Below are 23,658 nucleotides of genomic sequence, written 5' to 3' on the forward strand. Positions count from 1 at the left end.
ATAATATTAAAATAATAGAAAACAGCATACATGAGTCAAAGATTTCACTGAAATTTGGACAGTATTCTATGAGAAATGAGGCTAGAAAGCATTTGATCTCTTTCATGCACCCACATTAATTACTATGGAATGTGAATTTTCATTAAAAATAAATTAAGATACAAATGTCATATTACTGTAAAAATCATCTTCTTCATGACAATTGAAACAACAGTGTGTGAAAATAAGGTACTCAAAAGAGATGTCAAAAAACTGAAATGTACACAGAAGTATAGTGTCTCAATTTCACTTACACCACTTCAGAAAAATGCTATTGCAAAGTATCATTTAGATAGAAACATTAGTTTTGTTTGGAAAAACACAACATTTATCAGTGCCCTTTCTTATCATACAAGTTAGAATCTGACTTAGTGCCTGCTGGAATTCATGTAAGAGCTTCTGCAGTTAATGAGCTTGTTAGTCTATTTTACACCTAACAAATGCAAAAAAAAAAAAATTATGCTAGTGTTAATGGATTACCATTTCCTTACAGTAGTAAACTTTATTGCTTTACTTCAAACCTATATTGGGCAGTATTCCTATCAAGTTTTGAATATTTCAAGTTTCATGCACATATACAAGTGGGCTATAAAATAAGTTACAACACGGACAAAGTGAAAAACAGTGAAAATAGCACAAATTTTAAGCTGACTTGTGAAGAAACAAAGTACAAGAAAGGAGTATGAAAAATACTCTTCCAAAAACCTTCTCTGAAGCACTCATACAGAAATTTTATTCCCTGTTGCTAAGGCATGGAAGACAGTAAAAATTGAAAGTAGTTGAAATCAGAACTCCAGAAAGTTCCTTCAGTCTTCTGCTATTTCTTTATACTTGCATGCATATAAAATGATTAATAAGCTTTAATATAGATCTGAAGGATGACATCAAGACCTTTGAACTGTGTTTCACAACAGCAACCTCCTGCCAGTGTTTCAAAGATGACACTGGAGTGATAATAGATAATCTTGTGGAAGGGACTAGTCAAGTATCATGAACTAGGGATGCCCAAGACCTGCTCACCCTTGTATCACATCTGAGACTGTCACAACCTCAGAATCAGGCTACTGAAATCAACCATGACATGTTTTTGTGAATTGCAATGTGCCAAGAGAGAAAAAGAAAAAAAAAAGCCTTTGAAATTTCACATACAATGGCACCAGCATCACACAATATAGGTGAGATGATTTGTTTAATGCAAACATTATCTTCTACATAAATATCTTCCATGAGTTACATGGCAACAGTTCAATCTAGTGGAAAGTGAAGAATGAACTGAAATTACAAATGTGTATTACTGAAAAGCAAGTAATTCCAAAAGAAGAATGCAAATAGAAATAATGCTTACTGATATTAACGCTAAACATCTACAAACTTTAACTTCCAAAATGAGAACTCAGCTAAATCTTTGCAACTGAATGTTCACAATGAAGAGCTCCTTACCTAACCAATGCCAACGCCTTCAGTTGTTTCCCTTATAACAATTTTTTTTTTCATTTTTATCACAATTAATTTCAGCCAGCTTGTTCCCATCTATTCATCAGTCTCAATGGTTGTTGGAATCAAAGCAAAACAGTCCTTTTCTATCTGGGTGAGACTGCAACACAGAGCACACCAAACATACAGAAAACACTTAGCCATTGCTAACTCTTAATGTCATCCTTCAGACATTGCATAAAAGCATTATTTTAGTGAAGAACTTTAGGATGTTTCTAGCTCTAGAGAAAAAAAAACACAAAAACAACAAAAACAAACAATGTAAAGCACTGCTAGCTATTTCTATCAGGTACAATAGGAACATCAGCATCCTGATTACTGTTTTTCACAATAAAGGCATTAAGTATTTCTGCTAATACCTAAAATCCTGGGTGAGGATAGGCAAGAAATCAATGCACAGAGCTAACAATCTTTACAATAATACAGATTTGCTTTTGAAGGACAACTAAAAACACATATGTCCTATTTCCTTGTCAACCTCACAAGACATTCTGTATAAAATCTTGTCTGCTTGAACCCCAGTGTACTGCAGAATAGCTGAATGATTGAATGGTCGAAGCCCTCTTGTTTGCTGGCAGCCAAATGGCCAACTTATCACTTTACATGTAGCTCCAGAGTGGTAACAGCATGTGCTTTGCCTTGACACAGAGACGAAGGAAAATGGAGTGGAGAGAAACAAGTAGAGGCATTTAAAAGATTTGAGAGGAAAACAGGGCATCACGATGGCAAATTCTGTAACTGGGAATGGGGGGGATGGTCCATGCAATAGAGAGATTTGTTGTGCAGAAGTGGAGAAAAACTGAGCTGAGGTCTTTGGATAAAAGAAGATGTGGAGTTTCACACTGTAGGCTTTACTGAGATAAAAGTTATAAAAAGAAGCTGAAGTTACTGTTTTTAAGATACAGGAAACAGGAAGCCAGTCTTCCCTGGTTCCTCTTCTGCTGCAAATGCTGCTAATTTGACAGTACTTCTACTAAATTAAAATGCCTAGCTATATAGGAAGATCTGCTGATTTTTCCCTTCATGATTGAACAAAATTTCTTTTAACGCTGTTAATTAAAAATAATAATAATAATCAATAAGTATCAATTAGTGGAAAAGCTGAAAGGCAGCCTTTATCTCCCAGCATACCAGAATATAATTTTTGTCAGGTCTTATATCAAACTCAAAGGATCTAATGACTCAATACTGACAGAGAAACCATAGCTTATCTTCAGATTTAAAGTCCAGACCACATTAGCTCTCTTAGTCTCTGGAGTATGCACAGCTCTTTGATGTGATGGTCTCAAAATTCAAGGTTTACATGTAGGTTCCAGTGTCCATAATATATTTCATGGTCCCTCTCTTTCATTTTTACTTGAATGCCACAACACTCTTCCTGAGACCTTACCTACTTAGGCAAAACTTAAGCAGTAAGATGGTCTCCTTCCACCTCACTGCAGGCTATTTCATGGGCACTAAGTTCTGCAGTAACTGACTAATGCTCTATAGTTTAGCACCTCAGAAAAAAGTTACAGGCATTTATGCTCTAAGTTCAAAGTTATAAATCTGACACAGATGAACTCTTAGACTTGCAGTAATAAAAATAAAAATAAAAAACTAATTTTGTAATTTACTAATTTTGTTAGTAAAATTTAATCAGTCAAATAAAATGCAATTCTGACACTACCTTTCTAGGAAGTCAGAATAATCTATTTTTAATGTGCATTTTTCAACTGGAACAATGTAAATGGAAATACACGGACATGCTTAGGCTAAAATATATTGCTTTGCAGCAAGTTAGCATTTCACTCAAATATTAATGACTGTGAAATACAATTTTAAGCAATGTTCTACATGAAGAAAAAAGTATGAATGTTTCTTCTTTTTTCCTCAAAACATTTATGCATCTTTTAAGGATCTTAAGTGAAATAATCAAATGGAAGAAGTACGTATACTTGCAAATTTAACATATCAGCATTTAAATTTCAGAAAAACAAAGTTATTATTGTAGAGGAACCAAAAATAAGACCTTTGATAAAAAAAAACTTTTAAACTTTGGAAACACAGCATTTCCAAAAAATTGTGTGCAGTAAATTCAGACTTTTTTTTCTATTAAGTATTGTTGCCTATGATGTAGTTTATGTATTTAAGAAAAGTATTACAAATAGCCAGACAGTTGAGTGTTTCATGAGGAATGTTTTTTCAGGACTGCAACCATCTCCATTGCAGTAACTGTACTCCCACAAAAGAATATAAACTCTGAAAAAAAACCCCAAAACTAAGAATGGAAACATTCTGAATATGAAGATTTGGAGACATAAGTGGAACTCTCAGGTGAAACCTAAGTGAATTTTCAAGAAATTCTATTATCTTAAGCACCCAAAGTTGCTAGAATTAGCTGAGAGAAAAGACCATTTTATGATATAAAGAATGGTACCTGTATGATATAATGCACACAGAAAGCCATAGTAAATTTTTTGTGGAGTGACAGAAGTAAGGAAAATGTATACAATTTTGTTTTATTGAAATATCATTTCCAAGAAATAACCAAATTATTTAAGGCATTTATCTAGTGTTTTGTCTGAAATTATGGCTATACTTTTGTCAGACTACCAAACAGCAACTTGGACTCTACCTCTTTAGGGAAAGTAAATTAGCAAAATCTTCAAATAACCAACTCTGTATATTCTTTTACCACAATATGAAAGTGTAATGTGCTCAATGAGGAAGTTCAATCATCTGTGATTAACCTTACCACAAATATTTTCCTTTCTCCCTTTAAGTAGTAGTAGAGAGCCAAACCATTTCTGAATCACCAACTGTATGTTCAAACATGTTTTTGTTTACTCTGCTACTAGAAGAGACTGTTGCACATTAAGTGAGCAGCATCCAAGCACTTTCTATCTATTTTGTCAGAAATGCAAGATAATAGAGTTCTTTACCTCCTTTCACAACAGATACAAAAAATAGAAGATAAGTCAGCACTATATATATTCACTAGCAGTCCTAAGAGAACTGGACTGTGAATAGAGAGGGTGAGCAACACCTCACATCATCTATGCTATTAAAAAGGACAAAGCAAAACCAATCACAAAAAAATATGGAAAATGTGCTTCATAATGATTCTTCTGATTTCTCCTCTTGTTAACATGACATCTGGGTAAACACTATTTAGAAATACAGTTTGCAATCTCTTATTGAGCTAGTACTTATTTTTCTTTGATGCACAGATTTTATATGGTGCACTACAAGTTTTTCAAAGACATAAGGATACAGTATGGGAGATTAAAGGAGGAAAAGTCTGAGCATTTAAGAGAGTGAAATGAAAAACTGGAAATTCCAGATATATTAAAGCAAACAAACAAAAAAAGTCTAATTGCACACTACAGGCATCGCAAGGTATAACTTCTTATGTCTGTCTGTCAAAAAGCATTAACTTGTTCTAGCTGTTCAGTTATGCCATTAAAGAACACAGGATTCAGGTGTTCAGAAAGTGCTGGATGAGTGATACATGACACATGTCACACTATACTCATACAAAAAGAAAATAATGTTATAATGCTTTTTCTTTTTTTTTTAAACACAGTTCTAATCAGATTTTTGGACATTTTCATTTTCCTCTTACATATACACTCTCACTAGATGAATAATTTCTGATTACTAGGTAAGTATTAGGCTTAATTAATCAGTTTTTAAATTTACAATATAGTTGAGGTCTCTTTCAAAACCACTTGACTAAACTTAAAACAATTTCAGAAAATAGTAAAGAGATAACTCTTAGAAATCTTTAAATATCAAACTGGTTTGATTATACTAACAAGTAAGTTGTTTGATCATTAGTTACAATCTTCTTCTGAAACTGTGCTATATTAAATATTAAAAAGTGTTGTATTTATCCATTATGTTGGGTAATTAGCATTAAGTGCAGCAACATACTGGGAAACAGCAATTTAAAATGCCAAAAATTGCTACACTAGCATTGTGGACAGTCCTTTGGAGATTTCAAGCTGTACTCCGAATGCAAATTTTGATGGGCCATTAGTTTTCATTAATGATAGCATGAGTATTTATGGAAGACAACTATGTACTGTACTTAGAACTGGGCAAATTGCCTAGATATATTTCATATATTAATACTAATGTAATGAATGGTGTTACGGCAATTAGAAGACTGATGACTTGGAAAATTAAGGTGTATGTATCTGAAGGTTCCTGACTGAAGCAGCCCCTTCCATTTAGCAATCACTTTCAGAAAAGTTGCCATTCCCTACACTTGAGTTATTAGAAATGCATTATGGTGATGTTTTCTAAAGTTTGTTTAGGAAAAATAAATAAATAAAAATCAAACAACAAATATGTCAGGTAAACACATGACATAATGTAAAGGTAGCACGAACACATTTTGTTAACATGAACTAATGCTCTGTCTAGAACAAAATAGTCACTCTTTTGTTTGATAATACACCTTGATCATGTGCTATAAACAATTTCTGCTAAAAAAAACACAGTTCTAATGTCATAAGTCCAATTAAGAAGCTATTACATACCTCTGATTTTGTTGTATTACTGATTTTTTTGACATTAATACCAATAGAAATAGCATTTATACACAGAATCATTGAGTATATCAAGTTATATTTTGTATTATTAAGTATGACAAGAGAAATACTAACACCCATCATCACCACAGAACATTTCCTTTGAGCCACAAGTATTTATTGTAAAAAATCACCAACGCACAACAAATTACTTCATTACACAGTCTACATCATATTCCTATTTTCTAATGAAGTTAGTTGAATTTTGTAATTTTATGTAAACTACATTTATGTGAGGAGCCAATACAAAATCCACCCAAGTATCTCTGACAGAAGACTATGCAGCTACCAGGAGAAGTGCAAATATCAGATATGGAATATCATACTTTAAACTTGGGTGAACCTTAACACAAGCACAGAAAGTGTATTCTCATTTTCTTAATCTTGAAAAGCGTACCACTGTATCACACAGTAAAATCTGAGATTCTCTCAGAAGGAATATAACAAGTTTTCTAAACTGTAGATATATTTGTTACCAACTTGTAAACAGCGTCAGTAGTAGGTGTTAAAAATGAGTGCTGTGAATCAGAGAAACTAGTAAAAGATCACAAGAATCTTCACAGGATTTGAACAAAATATAATGAATACTAAATATAATGGCAGAAGAAAATTACCACTGACCAAATGTCAGACAATAAACAGTGAGAGGTACTAAACAAAAGCATTAATGCACAGTTCTGAATAGTGGTTTAATTAAAAATAGCTGCTATTGCATTCACACACAGTGAATGTGCATTTGGAGAAAAAGTGGACTAACAAATGGAATTTCATCACAGGCATATAGCAACACTTTAGTAATACAAAAAGATAATGGGATAAAGTAAATTTTATATGCTTAAAGATATGGAAAAGAAGTAATTTTGGACATATGAAAATGTTTTACTTTCTAAAGGAATATAATTTTCATTATTTACATCTCATGTATCAAAATATGTAGCAAAGACAGGAAGCAAAATACTAGGTATTCTGGAGCTTAGTCTATGGAAAGATAAAGATGACTGACACTTGAGCAAAAAAACAATAAAAGAAGAAATAAAGTACAGAAAGAAGTGGATTATATAACTTGTTCCCATTTCCCTTGAAGATAAACCTGAGAGACACTTTGACATCAACATTTTTGTTATTATTTTTTCATGCCAAGGAAGGAACATGTCTCATGTTCCTTCTGTATGCTTCCACTAGAGGATCTAAGAATAAAAAAAATCTTAAAGCTAAACAGCAAATATCTGAAACAATAAGAACTGACCTCCAAGAAGTTTACAATGGTTAACTAGAAAAAAACTTCAGGAACATAATCCATAAGACATAACAAAAGGTCTTAGCAGCTGTCATAAGATACATTAAGTTCCTGTGCCTTCTTGAAGGATAATGGCTATCTCAGATCAGACTATAGTCACTTTGCAAGAACAACTACCTCACCCTTTCATTCTTTCCCAGTTTTATCTGCTTAGACCAAAAAAGACTTTAATGATAAAAAACAATTGACCAGTGGATTATGATCTAGGAAGACTACTCTGAAGTCTGAAAATACTTCACTTGTCCATCTCTTCTTTCTGCCCCAGTAGAAACATAAATCAACAACACAACACGATCATATATGTAACATGTTAAATAAATGAATAAAATTGTCTAAAATACTAGTTTTACCTGAAGAAATACCCAATGTCAAAAATGATTCTAATTTGTTTTATACCTAGCAATGCTTGTGTTCAAGAAGCTGATGTAAAGCTATCGGAACTTTAGGAAAACACAAGGTATCTGTGCTGCTACAGTATGTTCAACATTAAAATATGCAGGAGAAATGAATGAAAAACATGAATTATATATTTTTTAATCAGTGCATACAGTATTGTAAGCTGCAATGTGTACTACAATACTCCAGTGTCATATTGCAATTTATCACAACAGTAGTTCCTAAATAAAAACAAAACCAAAAAGCAGAACAAACAGAAAAACTCAAACATCTTGTTTTTACCAGTTTCAAGTAGGAAGACCTATCACACATAAAAATAAGGAATCCTAAACTACTATATCATAGAATCATAAAATGGCCTGGGTTGGAAGGGATCTCAAGGATCATCAAGTTCCAGTTAACAAATGGTAACCTTGTCTGCAGCAGCGTAGATCAAATACTAGATCAGGTTGCTTAGGGCCCTATCCGAGTACCTCCAAAGACAGGGCATCCATAACCTCTTTGGGCAACCTATTCCACAGCCTCACCATCTTCCCAGTGAAAAATTTCCTCCTGACATCTAATATAAATCTTGTCTCCTTGAGTTTAAAACCACTTCCCCTTATCATATCACTAACTACCCACATAAAAAAATGATTTCCCTACCATCCATAAAATACTGGAAGGCCATAAAGAGGTCTCCCCACAGCCTTCTCTTCTCCAAACTGAGCCAGCCCAGCTTTAATATTTTCATGGTCCTTCTCTGGACTCGTTCAAAAAACTTGGCTTCTTTCCTGTGTCAGGTGCCCCAGACCAGGATGAACTATTCCAGATGGGGCCTCACAAGAGCAGAGTAGATAGGGACATTCCCCTCCCTTGGGGCCACCTCCTGCTGTTCACCCCTCTTCTGATGCAGCCCAAGATACTGTTGGCCTTCTGAGCCACAAGCATACTTAAGCCCTACTTAGCTGGCCTACTCTCATGTATTTCTTCTCCCAGACTGTATATATATCTAGGATTACTCTGATTCAAGTGCAAAACCTTGCACTTTGTTTGTATATACTTTATATATATGCTTAAAAACTAACTGCAGAAGTTTACCCCTTTCCATATTGGCAAAAACGGCTACTTTCACCTAAACAAGCATGAAATAATTCTTCAAATGATAAACTCTTCATTCTATATCCCAGATGGACCATCAACCTTGTAGCTGCTGTGAATCATGGATAAAGACTTGATACAATAGGTATTTCATTGACAGTAAGAACAAATATTCTTTACTACATCTCATTAAAACCTCCAATAGCTCCCTGAAGTAAAGATCATCTATTTATTTAATTTTGAGTTACAATCTAATCAATGAAAGATAGTTTTTCTGTATTAACATTCATAACTCCTTCTGACACAAAACATGCTTTTGTTTATGAATGTAACGTAATTTTGAAAAGAACACGTATGTGCACAGCTAATAAACTAAAATACCTTTTAAAGGAGGCTAGATGTTGATGAGTCAACTATGCCAACAAAAATATAGATATCAATAGAATTTCTCAGAATATCTGACAAATTCAAATAATTTTGAATTAAATTAGTACAGAGGTGAGCAAAGCATTTAGAGGAAAAGCAGAAAGATTATATTTGTAGTCATCTTCAAAAGGATATAAGGCACTAAGTTCTGATTCAAACTTGTTTCTCAACACTCTGTATCCTAGTTCCAGTGAGGGCCAGGAGTCATACTACATATGAGAGATATAAGACATTCAATGATATATTCTATCTGAATTTTAAAGACTCCTTTTTTCAAAAATTGTCCTTATATTGCCTTATTTATTTTGAAGGCTTTTTTCTTTTTTCTTTTTAATTCCTAAAAACATTTAAACTATCCCAGCATTTCTAAAAGGCAACGTACAAAATTGAAAAGCTTAATTTTTCAACCACCTTAACACAGAATATTATGCAGGAGACACTCGAGAATCCAAATCTTCAATTTAGGAAAGCTCACAAAAACAAGTTTCACATATACGGTAAGAACCGTCTGCAATAAAATAGTGATGATTTTTTTTCAAGTTATTCTCCTGTTAATAATGGTTAATAATGAATTAGCATCCAATTGTTTGTACATAATTGCTATTACAACTGGACTTACCCATTATGGTTAAAGCTGTGGCTTTTGGTAAATCTTCTTTCATTGAATCTATTATTTCAAGATTGCCACCATCCAGGTTGCATCTATTGATGGTTCCATTTCCTGAACTGATCCAGTAAAGTTTGTTCTCCATGTAATCTATTGATAAACCTGTAATTAACATACACAACTTTAACTTTGGCTTTAGTACCTAACTTATACTTAGCTTGAAGCTGTTTTCATAAATTAGTGTATTCAAGAAAACAATTATGTACATACATGTATACATTATCTATCCACTCAATCTTCAGAGAAGAAATCAAGAAAATCAAATAAATTTGGCCATTTCTAGTGAAAATAACACGTTTCTTGAAACATTTCTGCTCTCAGAAATTCAGAAATGAATCAGTGACTGATGAAAGGACCATCGACCGTCTGGCAGTGAGATACTTGAAAGAACCCAAGCCCTAAGAGAGGTCATTAACTACTAGGAAACGTCAACCAGAACCCAACAATTTATTTTAAGTATAAATGATCCTAAGTTTAATGTTTTTTTGTTTCTGTGCGTGTGTGTTTAAGAACTACAAAGAGCCTATTCTTTTCGTACATATACAGTCCTCTTCTTAGAATGCTGAAAAAAAACCCAGTACCACAATATAATGCTAGTAACCAATAAATTTGCTGTACACATTTGAATTTAGTTTCACAATAAATTGACTGCATCATCAGCTCTTTGCAAGAAAACATAGAAATAAAAAGACTTGCAAATAAACCTACTAAATAAAGCAAGCATATAATTGTCTAAAAGAAACAACAAAGAATTAAAAGATAATATATTTCACATTCTCTAATCTTTTAAAAATGTTCAAGAAATTGCAGCACCAAATTTTCCACTGAGAAATATACTTGGCATTGTGACAATGCATTACATAATGATTTGCTTTCATACTAGATTTTTCCCAGAACTCATGTTAAGCGTCTAACAGAAAAATGCCAAAAAATATTGTATCTCACTGCAAAATTCAGCCTTTAGAACTAGCACAGCACAAGAGTTCTTCTATCCTGTAATCTGGTTCTCTGTAGAAACCAAGACCTATTTTCAAAATTCTGACAGGAGGAAGCAGTGCCACGTGCAGCAGTACTTACAGCTGGCATCACGCCGCTACTCCTTTACGCATATTTGACATAATAGGACAAAAGGCGTCCACTTTGTATGCTTTTCAAAAGCAGTTTTCCATTTTCTTTAAAGTTACTGAGCTCTCTTTCCCTCTCTGCAAGTGTGTCACTTAGAAGATAAGCGACTCAACCTAAAGAGTGGATAAGGATGTAGATGCTCTAGCAGACGGATCTAGCAACATCTCTCTGCATGTAAGTGCTTGCCAGCTTGTACAATAAGCACTGATCCATGTGAAAGAGTATTGCCACATACTGTAGAGACAAGCAGAACTTAAGAGTACTTCAGCCTAGCACAGGAAACCATCCAGTGAATGTGGATGAACCCTGCCATTGAGTTACAAAGGGTACAGACAGAGGTTTCCTGACTATCAGATAGCACTCGCTATCCCTTGTAACTCCCAACTGCTCGCTGATTTCAGGTAGAGAGATCCAGTAATGAGGTTGCTATAAATGTTACCTATACAACAACTACAAAGTTACATTGCCAGGTTTTCTACTATTTTAGTTATAAAAATAATAATTCCACACACGGGTGTGCCAATTACACAGCATCAACTGATAGAAATAACAATTCCTATCCAAGTTTACTTTTCTAGAACATTTTTCCCCTTACTGTTATATCGTTTATTATTTCTAATGTAAAAGAAGAACAAAAAAAACCCGAACAAAAAATAATGTTTATTTTGATTTTTCATGAATTGTCCTGGTTTTCCTAATGAAAATAAGTGCTTTACTTGTTTTAAGTGCCACAGTCTTCATGATACATTCTCGTGTGGATGGCTTTTCTCACGGCCATCAAAGTGAACCTCACCATGCGTAATATAGAAAAGAAATATCTACTGGTTTTGTTAGCAGCTACCAGATGACAACACCGTGTGCCCAACTGAACACTGATTTGAAAGGACTCGTTATCTGACCAGTAAGTTTTAGAGCTTTGTAACAAACTGCATAAATGAAGATATCCACATTGAAACAATTTGCATCACAAACTATGAAAGCCAAATATAGCACTAGATTTGAATCCCTAAGCAAATAATTTACTGAAACTCCAGTGAATAGTTCTTTTTTTCCAACTGATATATATGTCAGTATTGGAACATTTCAGAACTGCAGAATGGATTATCAAGATTTACGTAGTACGTACTAGCTAAGACAGAAATGCAGCTTTGTAAGATTATCACTTTCAAAAATCTCTGAACTATCTAACTTGATGTACAAACACATTAAAAATACAAATGGTCATCTTCTTTCAACACAGCTCAAATGGAGAAAATGCCTCCATATTTCCAAGTCAGAGACTGGAAAACATATTTCACTCTACAGACTGATTTATTTTTTTCCAAGAAAACTAAACAAAACAAATATCTGAGCAAAGTATATCTGAATATTGGAATATATGTATGTATATGAACAAAACAAGTATCTGAATCTCATAAGCTTTATACTTTTCATATAAATGAATTCACTTACTAGATCTGTCACCTAGATTCCCAAATATTCTACTTGAGAACTGCATGAGATTTTTTTTCCACATACATTAAAAACACAGTTTCTTGGTTTGAAACAAAAGTCTACTCATGTTCTTCAGCAGTGTTTTCTTGTTTTTAGTATAGAAAAATCTTATGCTAATGATAACAATTCATCAGGCATTTTACATATGTTTGAATATTTATAAAATGATATTAGAAATGTAATGCTCATTTTACCTATAGAATTGCATACCTGCTTTTCCTTGGACATAAAACAATCTCTTTTCAATCTCTTTTAATTCTCACTCTGACTGAAAAGAAGTGAGTGAAGAAGTCTACTAATTATTAAGTACTTCACTTAAACTTGCTGACTTCCCTTTACATGTATAGAAACAAGCACTACATACTACCACGTGCTTTATGACTTTGCAGTTTCAGACTAGCAATAAGAATGAAGAAACAAATCTCTCTTGTCTCATTATTATGTAAAAGGAACCTTTAGTCTGGAATAACCTACTTCAAGTAACTGAGATCTCAGAGGTGTTAAGTTAATCCAATACTACAGAGAAAATATTGTCTCACTTTCAGTTCTGCAGTGAAGTAAAAAGAAAAAAAGAAACTTATGTCACAATCCTTAGTCTTGCAAGACTTACAGGAATGTTTAACTGCATGAATAGTTCATCTTATACCACTGAGAGTACATGTCCATGAAGAAAAATGTCACAAAATCTACATGGATTTACACATGAAACCTTTGACTGTAGCAATTTACTTACAGTAGAAAAGAAAAAAGAAAAAGTACTTACCACTCTATGGTGTATTTGGTTCAGTGGTTTTACGGCTACTCAGGAGAAATTCAATGACATAAGCCATAAGGACTGTAATTAAAGACCTTGTGACCTATGATCACAAGATGTGTAGTGCAATAGATTGCACATAGTGTAGCTTCTTAGCGTTGTACAAATATTATATGAGAATATGAGTCACCTCAAAATTAATGGCTTTATCACTTCTTTTCCTCCAAATAAATAGACAACTGTCTTTATAGCTGCTTTATAGCTGCATAGATGTAACATCAAATCAACCATACAGCAGTTGTCAAACATTTCCTATAAAATAATTTTAATTTAGGGTCTGAAACGTATCTCAAATTTGCTCTAATGTCAAATTTATTTCAGTCATGTTTTGTTTCTGCTAGTTTAATGCATTCAGTTAGGAAAAGTCAAATTCTTTAAAATTTAAACACTTTATTGGTAGACCATTAATATAGCAAAGACAATTGACATAACTCATTTAGCTCCCTTACAACAAATAATGAAATCATAAAAAGAAAGGGAACTGAAGGAAAGCAAAACAAAACAAACCTTAGTATGCACAGAGAGGATACAATTTTCCAGAAAATACCATAACTTATCATCATAGCATATCAATTCTCAGATATTAAAATTGAGGTTTAGTCATTGCTACAAAATACATGCTTCAATTTACGTTCTTTTTATACATGAAAAATTAATATCAAAGTTATCTTTCCATTATGCATTTGAGATTTCATTGAGGAAAGTTACACAGTTCTATTTAAAAAAAAAATACTCTCACATTGATTTAATTGACTAAACACTTGCTCTTTAAACTTTTACTCATGAACTAAAGTTGGAAAGACGCTATATGTTCTATTTCTCCTTCAGCCTACATAACTGCTATAACACTACAAGTTAACAATAATATACTCAATCTATTACAGCAGCTGAACTAGAATTGGCCAAAATATCTTAAAAGGTGAAACGTAAGTATATGTCAGCCTTTTCCACACCTTTGTGCATATTCTTATCACTGTGACATACCATGGCAAAGCATCCCAAGATACCATTTATATTATTGTTAAATAAGAAATAAGCAGGAAAAATAAATATTTACCAACAGGATCTTTTTGATTCTGGAAGAGAATTTTGCTGTTGCTGCCATCCATGTTAGCCATGTTAATTGTGTTTCCATCAGTCCAATAGAGCTTACTGAAGAAGAAAAACATATTGAAAATGTTGCTTTGCACACACAGCAATTTTAATGCACCAGCAGAGAAAACACGTTCATAAACTTAGAATTATGTAAGATATACAAGTATTGAGTATAGGATTTTATTGTTCCTTCATTAAAGCTTGGTTTCAATTATCAGTTGAGAAATTATCAGCAAAATCTTTCACATGAACAATATAGTTCCAGTTTGAAAGAAAACAGAATGGATAAATGTAAAACCTGAATAAAGAAGAAATCTGAAGATGAGGTTTTACGGTAGATTACTTTTTAAAATCAAAGATATCTTACCCTTTTACTGGGTGAACTGCAAGACATTGGGGTTTATCAATTCCATGAATGATTGAAGTTTTTAAGGAACCATCTAAATGAGCCACATTAATCTGTGTTTCATCAAATTCCGAACTAATCCAGTATAAATTTCGTGATATCCAATCCACTGCAAGACCTCTGATACTCTGAATATCTGCAAAATTGACAGCAATACTATTGATATTTTTTCTAGACTACTCCCAGTCTTCTTTTCAAATAAACTATTTGTTCTACTTCTTTCTAAACCAAATTTGTGCAATGTTCTAAGAAGATGCATTTGTAAAACGATTGCCAACAATGGATAAACATTTTTCCTCTTCACCTTGATACAGTTGTAACAAGTAATGTGGAAATATGTTAGGTTAAATTCTTAAATTTTTAATAATTAAATTCTTAAATTCTCCTAAAAAACTCGCATAAATCCTATTGTCCAAAAAATCAGACAGATGATGTGTTTTTATAGTACAATCTTTACTTAAGCATTCATTATTCATTACTAAGTAGAGTAATTTTTTTAAAGATGACAATGTAGAATGTGTTAGCCTCAACTAGAAAAGTTTAAAGATCATACTTTAGAAATATAAGCATTACTTGTGACATAAGAAGCAGTTTAATACTTTAAGTCATACTTAATGCAGAGAACATCAAGAGACTTCCCAAAACAAAGCTATTATGATGTTTAAAAGCCTAATCCCTTCTTTCTTACCATGCAGACTCAATACAGAATGTGTTTATAGTTCCATAGCACAGAAGCAGATAGGTAGCTACAGTAATGAAAAAGGTTTTTCTTGCTTTTTGTTTTTCTAAAGCTGATATCTAATGTTGCTTTGATGATGTTAACTTACTTCCTCCATAGGATTTGAATGAGAAGATGAAGCAACAAACAGCTTAAGTCTGAATTACATCTGAAGCTGCAAGAAATCTACTTGTATTCACATATTAAGGCATAAAGTGTAGTAAATCAAGAGCCACTGGAAGAAATTACTGTTGTTACTGAAGATATGATACTGAATATGAACTTCAGAACCAGGAAAAATGAGGAAAATGAATTTCTGAAATAATGTACCTTAAGATCTGCATTGGCCAGCACAGTCAGCTCTATCCAGAATCTACCACAAATAATTTGTATTAAATGTGCAGCAGCTTTCATGGGAGATCAATGATTAACAAGAATAGGCTCCATAGCATTTAGAAAAAGCATGAGTAATAGGAACTAAGCTGTGACAGTAGGCAGTATTAGCAGACCATGAGTAAGATGTGGTTAATTAGATAGCTTCACAAGTCTCTTTGCATATAATAGTATTCCTTAACGAGATATTGATTCAAAATGACAATATCTGCCTGGAAAGATAGGTATAAAATCACTGCTTGGAACCTAGATAGCAAAATGCTGCTCTGCTTTGGCACAGAGCTTTATGTTGTCCAGCACCTTGAGGAAGAAGGTGATTTCATTATGGTTAATAGTTTATTCCTGTTGACAAACTAACATGGATATTGCTGCAGACTAGCCAAATATATATTTCAGGTTAAGCGGTTACTGTACATTAGAAACATCACAACTTTGACCCATTTGAAACTTATCCCTGACATTTTTATTTTCTGTTTGTAAGAACTGAAAAATAAGGATTTAATATTCTTAAAAAAGATTCAAGAATGACTTCAGCATCTTCGTGACAGCAACATGAGACTTCATCCAACAGGAATCCCACAGGTACACTCTTATAAAGCTTCTTAACTTCTTATGAGTAGTATAAAAATATGACTGTAAGCAAATGAGATCCTTTATGCATAGTAAGTAGTCTTTATAATGACAGAACGTGGTAATTTTCTAAGTTTTATCTACAGTAAATTACACCTTTCACAAATATGATTAAAATTACTCCACAGCAGAAGATAATATCAATTAAAATAGATGAAATTATGCAGTAATGGTAGATATTAGTTAAAAATAAGAATAATAATGTTAACAGAAACATGAGTCAGTTTCATTAAGCTTCATTACATTTCTCGACAGTTTTTTTTGCCAAATTTTCCCTATTTTTTTACATAGTAAAACAATGATGTAACTGTAATGTCTTTAAAAAAACAGCTCTCAGTTATATCCCAATAAAAATAACATTGTAATAAAATTAAATTACAGATTCGAAAAATGGATTAGAATCCTAGAAGAGATTATTTTTTTCCTATTGAACTTTAACACACACTTCAACAAATTTAGAACACACAGATATTTAACCATTATTATTATTAATTTAACATTATGTTATTTACCTCTTGAAATAATAGTTTCTAAACCAGTGCCATTAATGAAGGCACGCTTGATAGTCTGTGTTTTCACATCAGTCCAATACAACCGTTCCTCAACAGCATCAAAATCTATGACTGTCACATCATCAATGTCAGGAACAGTGAAGGCTGTAATGAAGTTGAAGTAGGGGTTGTCTATGTCCACTCCTCTTATTTCTGAACGCCTTGCATAAAGAAGAAATTTCTTCCTTTCTGTTAGAAGACAGGGAAAAAAAAATCACCTCATCCTCTTCACATCACTGCTAACAAAAGTCATTCATTTGCAAATGTGTAAATAAAATTTTATGAATGATTTAACATCTCCACGATACCTGCACATGGTGTTATGTGAGGAATAAATTATGTTACAGAGGATAACAATAACAGGAAAAATATATTAACTCTGGGTACTAGACAAGATAATTTTTATGCCACTAAATCAATGCTTTCTAGCAAAGATCTTAGGAAAAAGTTATTTAAAAAAACAAACAAAGAAAATTTTTTATCCTAATTTAAAAAAGAAAAAATATAACTTGAATATCATAACAGATGCTAACAGAATATAACTACAGATAATTGGTAATCCCCAAGGGGAGCACACTACCACTGTTACATAATGTTTTGCAAATAAAACTCAGTTAAAAAAAAATAAAACCACAATGCATGTTTAGGCAAGAAAAGGCAGGGAGACAGGAAAAATAGAACTCTATTAAAATTTAGACATCCACTAATTAAGAAAAACATTACAGACATTAAAAGCAAAATGGAACACTACTTTTTATCCCAGAAGTCTAAACTATTGAAGCAAATATCTATGCATAAACTGTAAAAGAAACTTTATTAACACAATATTCTTGACAATCAAATATTTTGTTTTGGAGTTTCTTTAACATCATTAATCAATACTGATTAAAGTTAGGAATTACAGAGTCTTAACAGATAATGGACAATTTCTGGATATTTCTATGGATTGAAAATAAAGTGCTTATTTATTTTTGTAAATCTCCTTTCATGGCTATATGTTTAATATTTCCCCTTAGCTTTACATAGGCTGCTTCAAAAGTAACTTTTTTTTTCCACATAAATTACAACAGATACAGTGAGCACAATAACATCAAAGTCTCATCTACGAAGCACTATTTTTCAAAACAGTTGCCATCATTAGCTGATTCACACAGATGAGTTGGTCAAGATGCTTTTCATTTAGTGATGTGATAGCTATACATCACCGTCCAGAATGGTGGCTTGTCTTTCACAGCATTATTGCTACTACTGAAACACCCCACCCACTCTTCACTGCGCTCACATCTACTCTTTGGTCTCCATAAACATTCTGCAAGGATGGATGAATGTCAATGGGTGCCATTTTTTCTACATAGAGGAATTAATTGGCACACCTTCACTCCATATGAACTTTCATGTCAGTCACCATTCTGTCAGACCGCCCCTCTGCTGCCATCTGTGGCACAGCAACAAAATGTAATGTAATATTGGGAAAGTTCAGCCTCTACCACCATACCACCAACGTCCACCTCTGATTCCACAGGCCAACATCATAAAATAGGAGGCATTACTTTCTGAGCAGGCCTCTTTTTTTTTTTTCTTAGCCCCTGAACGTGATACTACAAATATTTTAGAACAAATAGATATTAAAGCTATTAACTATATTCCTGTTATTTAACTCACTGTTGTATGATGATGAACCTTAGACAATAAATGTTTCTGCTTTGCATAGTTAAATTCTGCTAACATATCATGTTCACGAGCAATAGAAAAATTGATCATGGTAATAAATGTCAAAGCTGCACACATCCTGTATACTGACTAAGTTATCGCTTCTCAAAAAGTAGGTGCTCCTTTTAACTCTATCATTAAAATGCTCTGTAGTGACTGTTTCTAAGGCTATTCTAATTTGTCAAGTTCAAAGACTTAAGATAACTGTCAGACCTTAGAGAAAAACTTACCATAACATGTTTTCTTGTCTAAAGAAAGTTTCATCAGATGCGGACATGCACATGCAGCACTTCTGTTGTGATTGATCAGACACATGTGAGAACACGGACCTCTGCCCTCATTAGCAGCACATGGATTTGAAGCTAAAATTGTATAATAACACAAAATATAAAAACAGCCTTCAGAACTAGTCATCTCTCTTGCAGCACCACATTTCTTCTCATTATTTTATGATTATCATTGCACTTATCATAATTTGCCTCACTTGTTTTTCAGTAGAAACAAATGACAAGATTCTGTGAAGTTCTCACTCATTAGCAGTTAAAGAACTTTTATAACAAGATTTTTGCTATCATAACTCTAAGAAATACTTTATTCATCTGTATCTGAAAAGAGACAGTAAAAGTGAATAAACATCTATGAAAATACAGAATCAGATAAAGATGTACATCCCATTTTACAATACTAGAACTACTGGTAACTACATAAGGTCTTATTTTTATGACTAACTCCTCCTTCAAATTTCTCATTGAAATTAACAGCTATTTTACATTATAATATAAAGTTAATTGTTCAAAATGTGATTATTGCAATATTTATGGAATTTGATTATCTTATTCACTACTGGATCTCTACCTCTTTTTATAGACCAAGGAGAGGAAAAGCTTTATTTTTTTTTTCCGTTAAAATTCCTTGTTAACGACAGTCAAGTGACAAATGGAACTACAACTGTACTTAGTGAGTTAGTAGCTGCTACTAACATTACAGAAAGCTGTAGTAGAATCTTCTGTTAATGATAATTGCTAGTGATGTGATTTTTTGTGACATAAAAATCTGATCGTAGGAAGCCCTACTTTAACTACCATGTTATTAACCTTGCCTCATTAGCTAGTGTAAGGTACATCTTCTTTAAGCTCTGCATGAGCTACGCAGGTTAGAAAGTTAGACTATTCTGTGTGAAGAATCACTAAGACTACTGCACATTTACTCTAACCTCTTTTTCTAGAGAAATACTGAAGTAATGGACAGATGTTTTTTCAATTTATGCCACCACAAAAATTATCAATGCAACTTCATGAAGCCAGGGGATATATATATGTATTTCAGTGAGAAATTAATTTTGCAGTCTATTTATACCATTAAATGTTAGCAATTGTACACTTCCAATCAGGAGGCACAGAATAAAAAGAAAAACAAACACATCAGTATTCACATTTAAGACATAAGCAACACAGTTCATCTTCTGAAGCATCAAGCCAGTCTGTAAAGTAAATTTCAGCAAACTCAATGATCCCCCTTCAATTTCTACATCAGTGAAATATCTAACGTGCAAAGATAATTTGAAAATAACATGCACAATTATTTTTACTTTATTCAAAGAAAATACTTCCCTAAGAGTCACTTTATTGCAAGTGACTTTATATCGATTTCCTCTAAACAAGATGTGCTGAAATAGCTTTTAAGTGAGATGACCAAGGACAGTGCTACAAAAACCTTGAAACTATTCCTGTAATTCTCATTCATTATTACACATCTACAGTTCCAAAGCACTCCTACAGAGATGTTCCAAACATGAACAGAAAATCATAGTGATTTTTCCATTTACTAAATAAATAATAATTAAAACAACAACAAACAGAAAATTAGCAGTGATGGAAAGGGAAGTGAGAAGAACTGACTCATCAAGACAAATTTCAAATTAACAAAATCGGTTAGTTTGAAATACATTTCTTCAATACTAGCCTGCACTATAGTTATAAGCTAACTAGAGAAATTTGATGCTTGAATGTCTTTGGGAAATAGCAGATGACACTCAAGCACTAAGATCTGACAGCAACCTAAAACTAGCCTCACTAAACCATTTGCCAATCTCATCAAGGCATCCTTACGCTGATCTACATCTCCTGAATCCTTTAACTTCTTACTTGTCTGTCAAGAACTACAGGAGGAATGAAATTCTCAGAGCCTCAGATTAATGGATTACTTAAGCTCTATCCAGCATTTTTCATCATCCTTTCAAAAAGTCACATCTACACTTCTCTGGTAAGTTTCTTTCAATCACTGGAAGCTCCCTCCCAGTCTTTGCCACTGCTGTTCAAAGGCTTAGTGAAAAAATAAAACAAAACAAAACACATAATATATCCTTTCTGATCCATGAGGTTCCACAAGCCCTTCAGGATTGGAGATAATGGTGGATGGAATATTCATATTAGTAAATCATTTATCTCAAGAAATAACTGATCAAAATCAGGATTTAGAGTTTTGACAACACTGCAAAGGATGTCATAAAAATGTGTAGTAAGAGATCTCGGGAGATCACTCAGTAATCACTCAGTGATTACTGTCTCCTGCCTTTTCCTACAACAGTTGCTGTCATAGTTGACCCACACACTGCTTTTAGTTCAACTGCCTTTACACAGAACTAATTTCTATAGAACCTCCTTTTCTTTGTATGCAAGGATATACTTGGATATTATAATCTCCATTTTATTTTCTACTGAAGCTAGTCTTTAGGCATGGAATTCAAATACAACAACACATGGGAAAAATAAAAAGGAATACTTGTTATTGATCATCATATCATTTAGGCAGGAAAAGATCTTATAGCCCAACCATTCAAGATCAATAAGTCCAACCATTATCTGAAAGGCAGAATTATGGTTAAAGTGTTCTAATAATCTATGTACTATTTGTCCACATAAAAATTTATGTCTTTTATACAGCATGGACTTAGAAAACTTGTGGAAAAAATACAGTGCTCTAAGGCAGACACATTTGTGTCCTCTCACGTGAAGGACTGGAAAAATCAACTACCATAGCCTAAAAATGACGTATACCAGCACAGGCATGTATTCCTTTTGTCTTCATAGTGCTTTCAGTGAATAACTGCTTAAGTCCATTCCTTACTTTTTATTAAAAAGTAATTCTCATGAAGGCAAACAGGTATGCTATTGGCTCGACTATCAAAACTTTCTCTCTTTCATTTCCTTGAGCTAGCTCTAATCATTCCTTCTAATTCTATTGCAAATAAGATTATAACCATTCCTTACTTCCCTTCTCCATGCCATCTAGGATTTCACAGACTTCCATCACTCAGAAGCTCATCTGTATGCTGTATTTCAAGAAGCAGCATTTTACCTGTCTTCATACAGAAATCTTTCCCACACTCTTGATCAGCTTGTCAAGCATTCTCAGAATCTTTCATATGATCTGCTTAAAGTATTTAAGATGTGGGAGTGGTACGGATTTATAGTGCACTGTGATGCTCTATCTGTGGTGAAAAGAATTAGTAAGGGAGTAAAGAACCAATCTATTTTCCTTTTGATCACTGCAATGCACAGAACTGGCATTTTTATCCAACTGGACAGCCTTTTGGATTATTTAATTGATTTACACTCCTGATTGCTTGTCAATCTACTTCTCTTACAGTACTGCACACAGTTATATGTCACTCTTTATCATACGTCTTCTTGACTGCTAAAACATTATTTACACAAAACATTTATTTTTCTTGACCAGAAACCCTTAAATAGCTCAAGACATTCTATTACCAGTTGACAAATGAAAGATTACCCTGACAGCCTCTGAACATGCATTCTCTGTGGACCAACTTACCCTCCATATTACCCTATTATTGAAGACTTTCCTCCTTGGCAGCAGATTTCAGATATTTATATATATACTTACAATTTTTTTAAACGCTTCTACTTTAAAGATACATGACTAAATTCTTCCTACACTTACAAATATAAGCACTTAAATTAAAATAATGCTTCTATGTTGCTGACATTCTACTCTTATTTAAAACCAGCTATATATCTATTCCTCTATTCACTGTCAATACTTTCTGTAATGCTGCTTTTCATAGATCCAGAGATCCTTCTTCCGCATCGGTCAAGTTAAATCCTTATATCTTATTGTATTCAATTAATACAGCATTAACCATTAGAATTTGCAAGCTAAAAACTGATCAGAAATTGCATTCATTCTAAAATGTTTATTTTCTTTCTTAATTATTTCAATTAGTATGAAACAAAGACAACAAGAAACATTAGTAGCTCTAAGTTAGCTTGAATCTTCATGATGCTGTACTGTATAAGGTACAATAGATTTATGGCAACTCTGAAGCTCTTATTAACAAATCTCTCCACTTCACTTTTCTCCCACCCATGCCAGGTTTAGCCAACCAAAAGATTGGGCTTCACTTAATGCTAAATGAAATCAAGGTATTCACATCTACAAGAAAAAAAATCTCATTTCCCTTTCAAACAGAAATATGTGAAAAAGGTGACAGGTACAGGAGAGTACACAGTTTAGATTAAAGAGTACCACAAAAACAAATAAATAAATAAAAATAAAAAGAGAAAACTGAAATTAATGATAATAGCTCAACACCAGGAACACAAAGTACATGGAGTGCCTGACTTTCAATAAGCATACTAAGCAGATCAGAAACACACATGTAAAAGAATAGGAAGTGGTGTAATAACAGGGCACAAAACATGAGGAAAAACTAACAGCAGC

General features: G+C 33.1%; 1 protein-coding gene across 1 annotated transcript in view; it reads right to left on the reverse strand.

The window, feature by feature from the left end:
• LRP1B (LDL receptor related protein 1B) overlaps nucleotides 1-23,658 on the reverse strand; it is a 575,326-nt gene that overhangs the window by 133,212 nt on the left and 418,456 nt on the right. Inside the window, exons 28-32 of the mRNA XM_065751000.1 lie at nucleotides 19,146-19,277; nucleotides 17,167-17,394; nucleotides 14,875-15,049; nucleotides 14,470-14,564; nucleotides 9,932-10,081 (exon numbers count right to left, since the gene is read on the reverse strand). Of these exons, the coding sequence (XP_065607072.1) occupies nucleotides 9,932-10,081; nucleotides 14,470-14,564; nucleotides 14,875-15,049; nucleotides 17,167-17,394; nucleotides 19,146-19,277 (780 nt within the window). The remainder of the gene's footprint in view (nucleotides 1-9,931; nucleotides 10,082-14,469; nucleotides 14,565-14,874; nucleotides 15,050-17,166; nucleotides 17,395-19,145; nucleotides 19,278-23,658) is intronic.

The sequence above is a fragment of the Cyrtonyx montezumae genome, unplaced genomic scaffold (assembly GCF_038088225.1).
Source record: "Cyrtonyx montezumae isolate F1298 unplaced genomic scaffold, pur_monq_1.0 scaffold_7, whole genome shotgun sequence".
In the NCBI taxonomy this organism is placed as follows: Eukaryota; Metazoa; Chordata; class Aves; order Galliformes; family Odontophoridae; genus Cyrtonyx; species Cyrtonyx montezumae.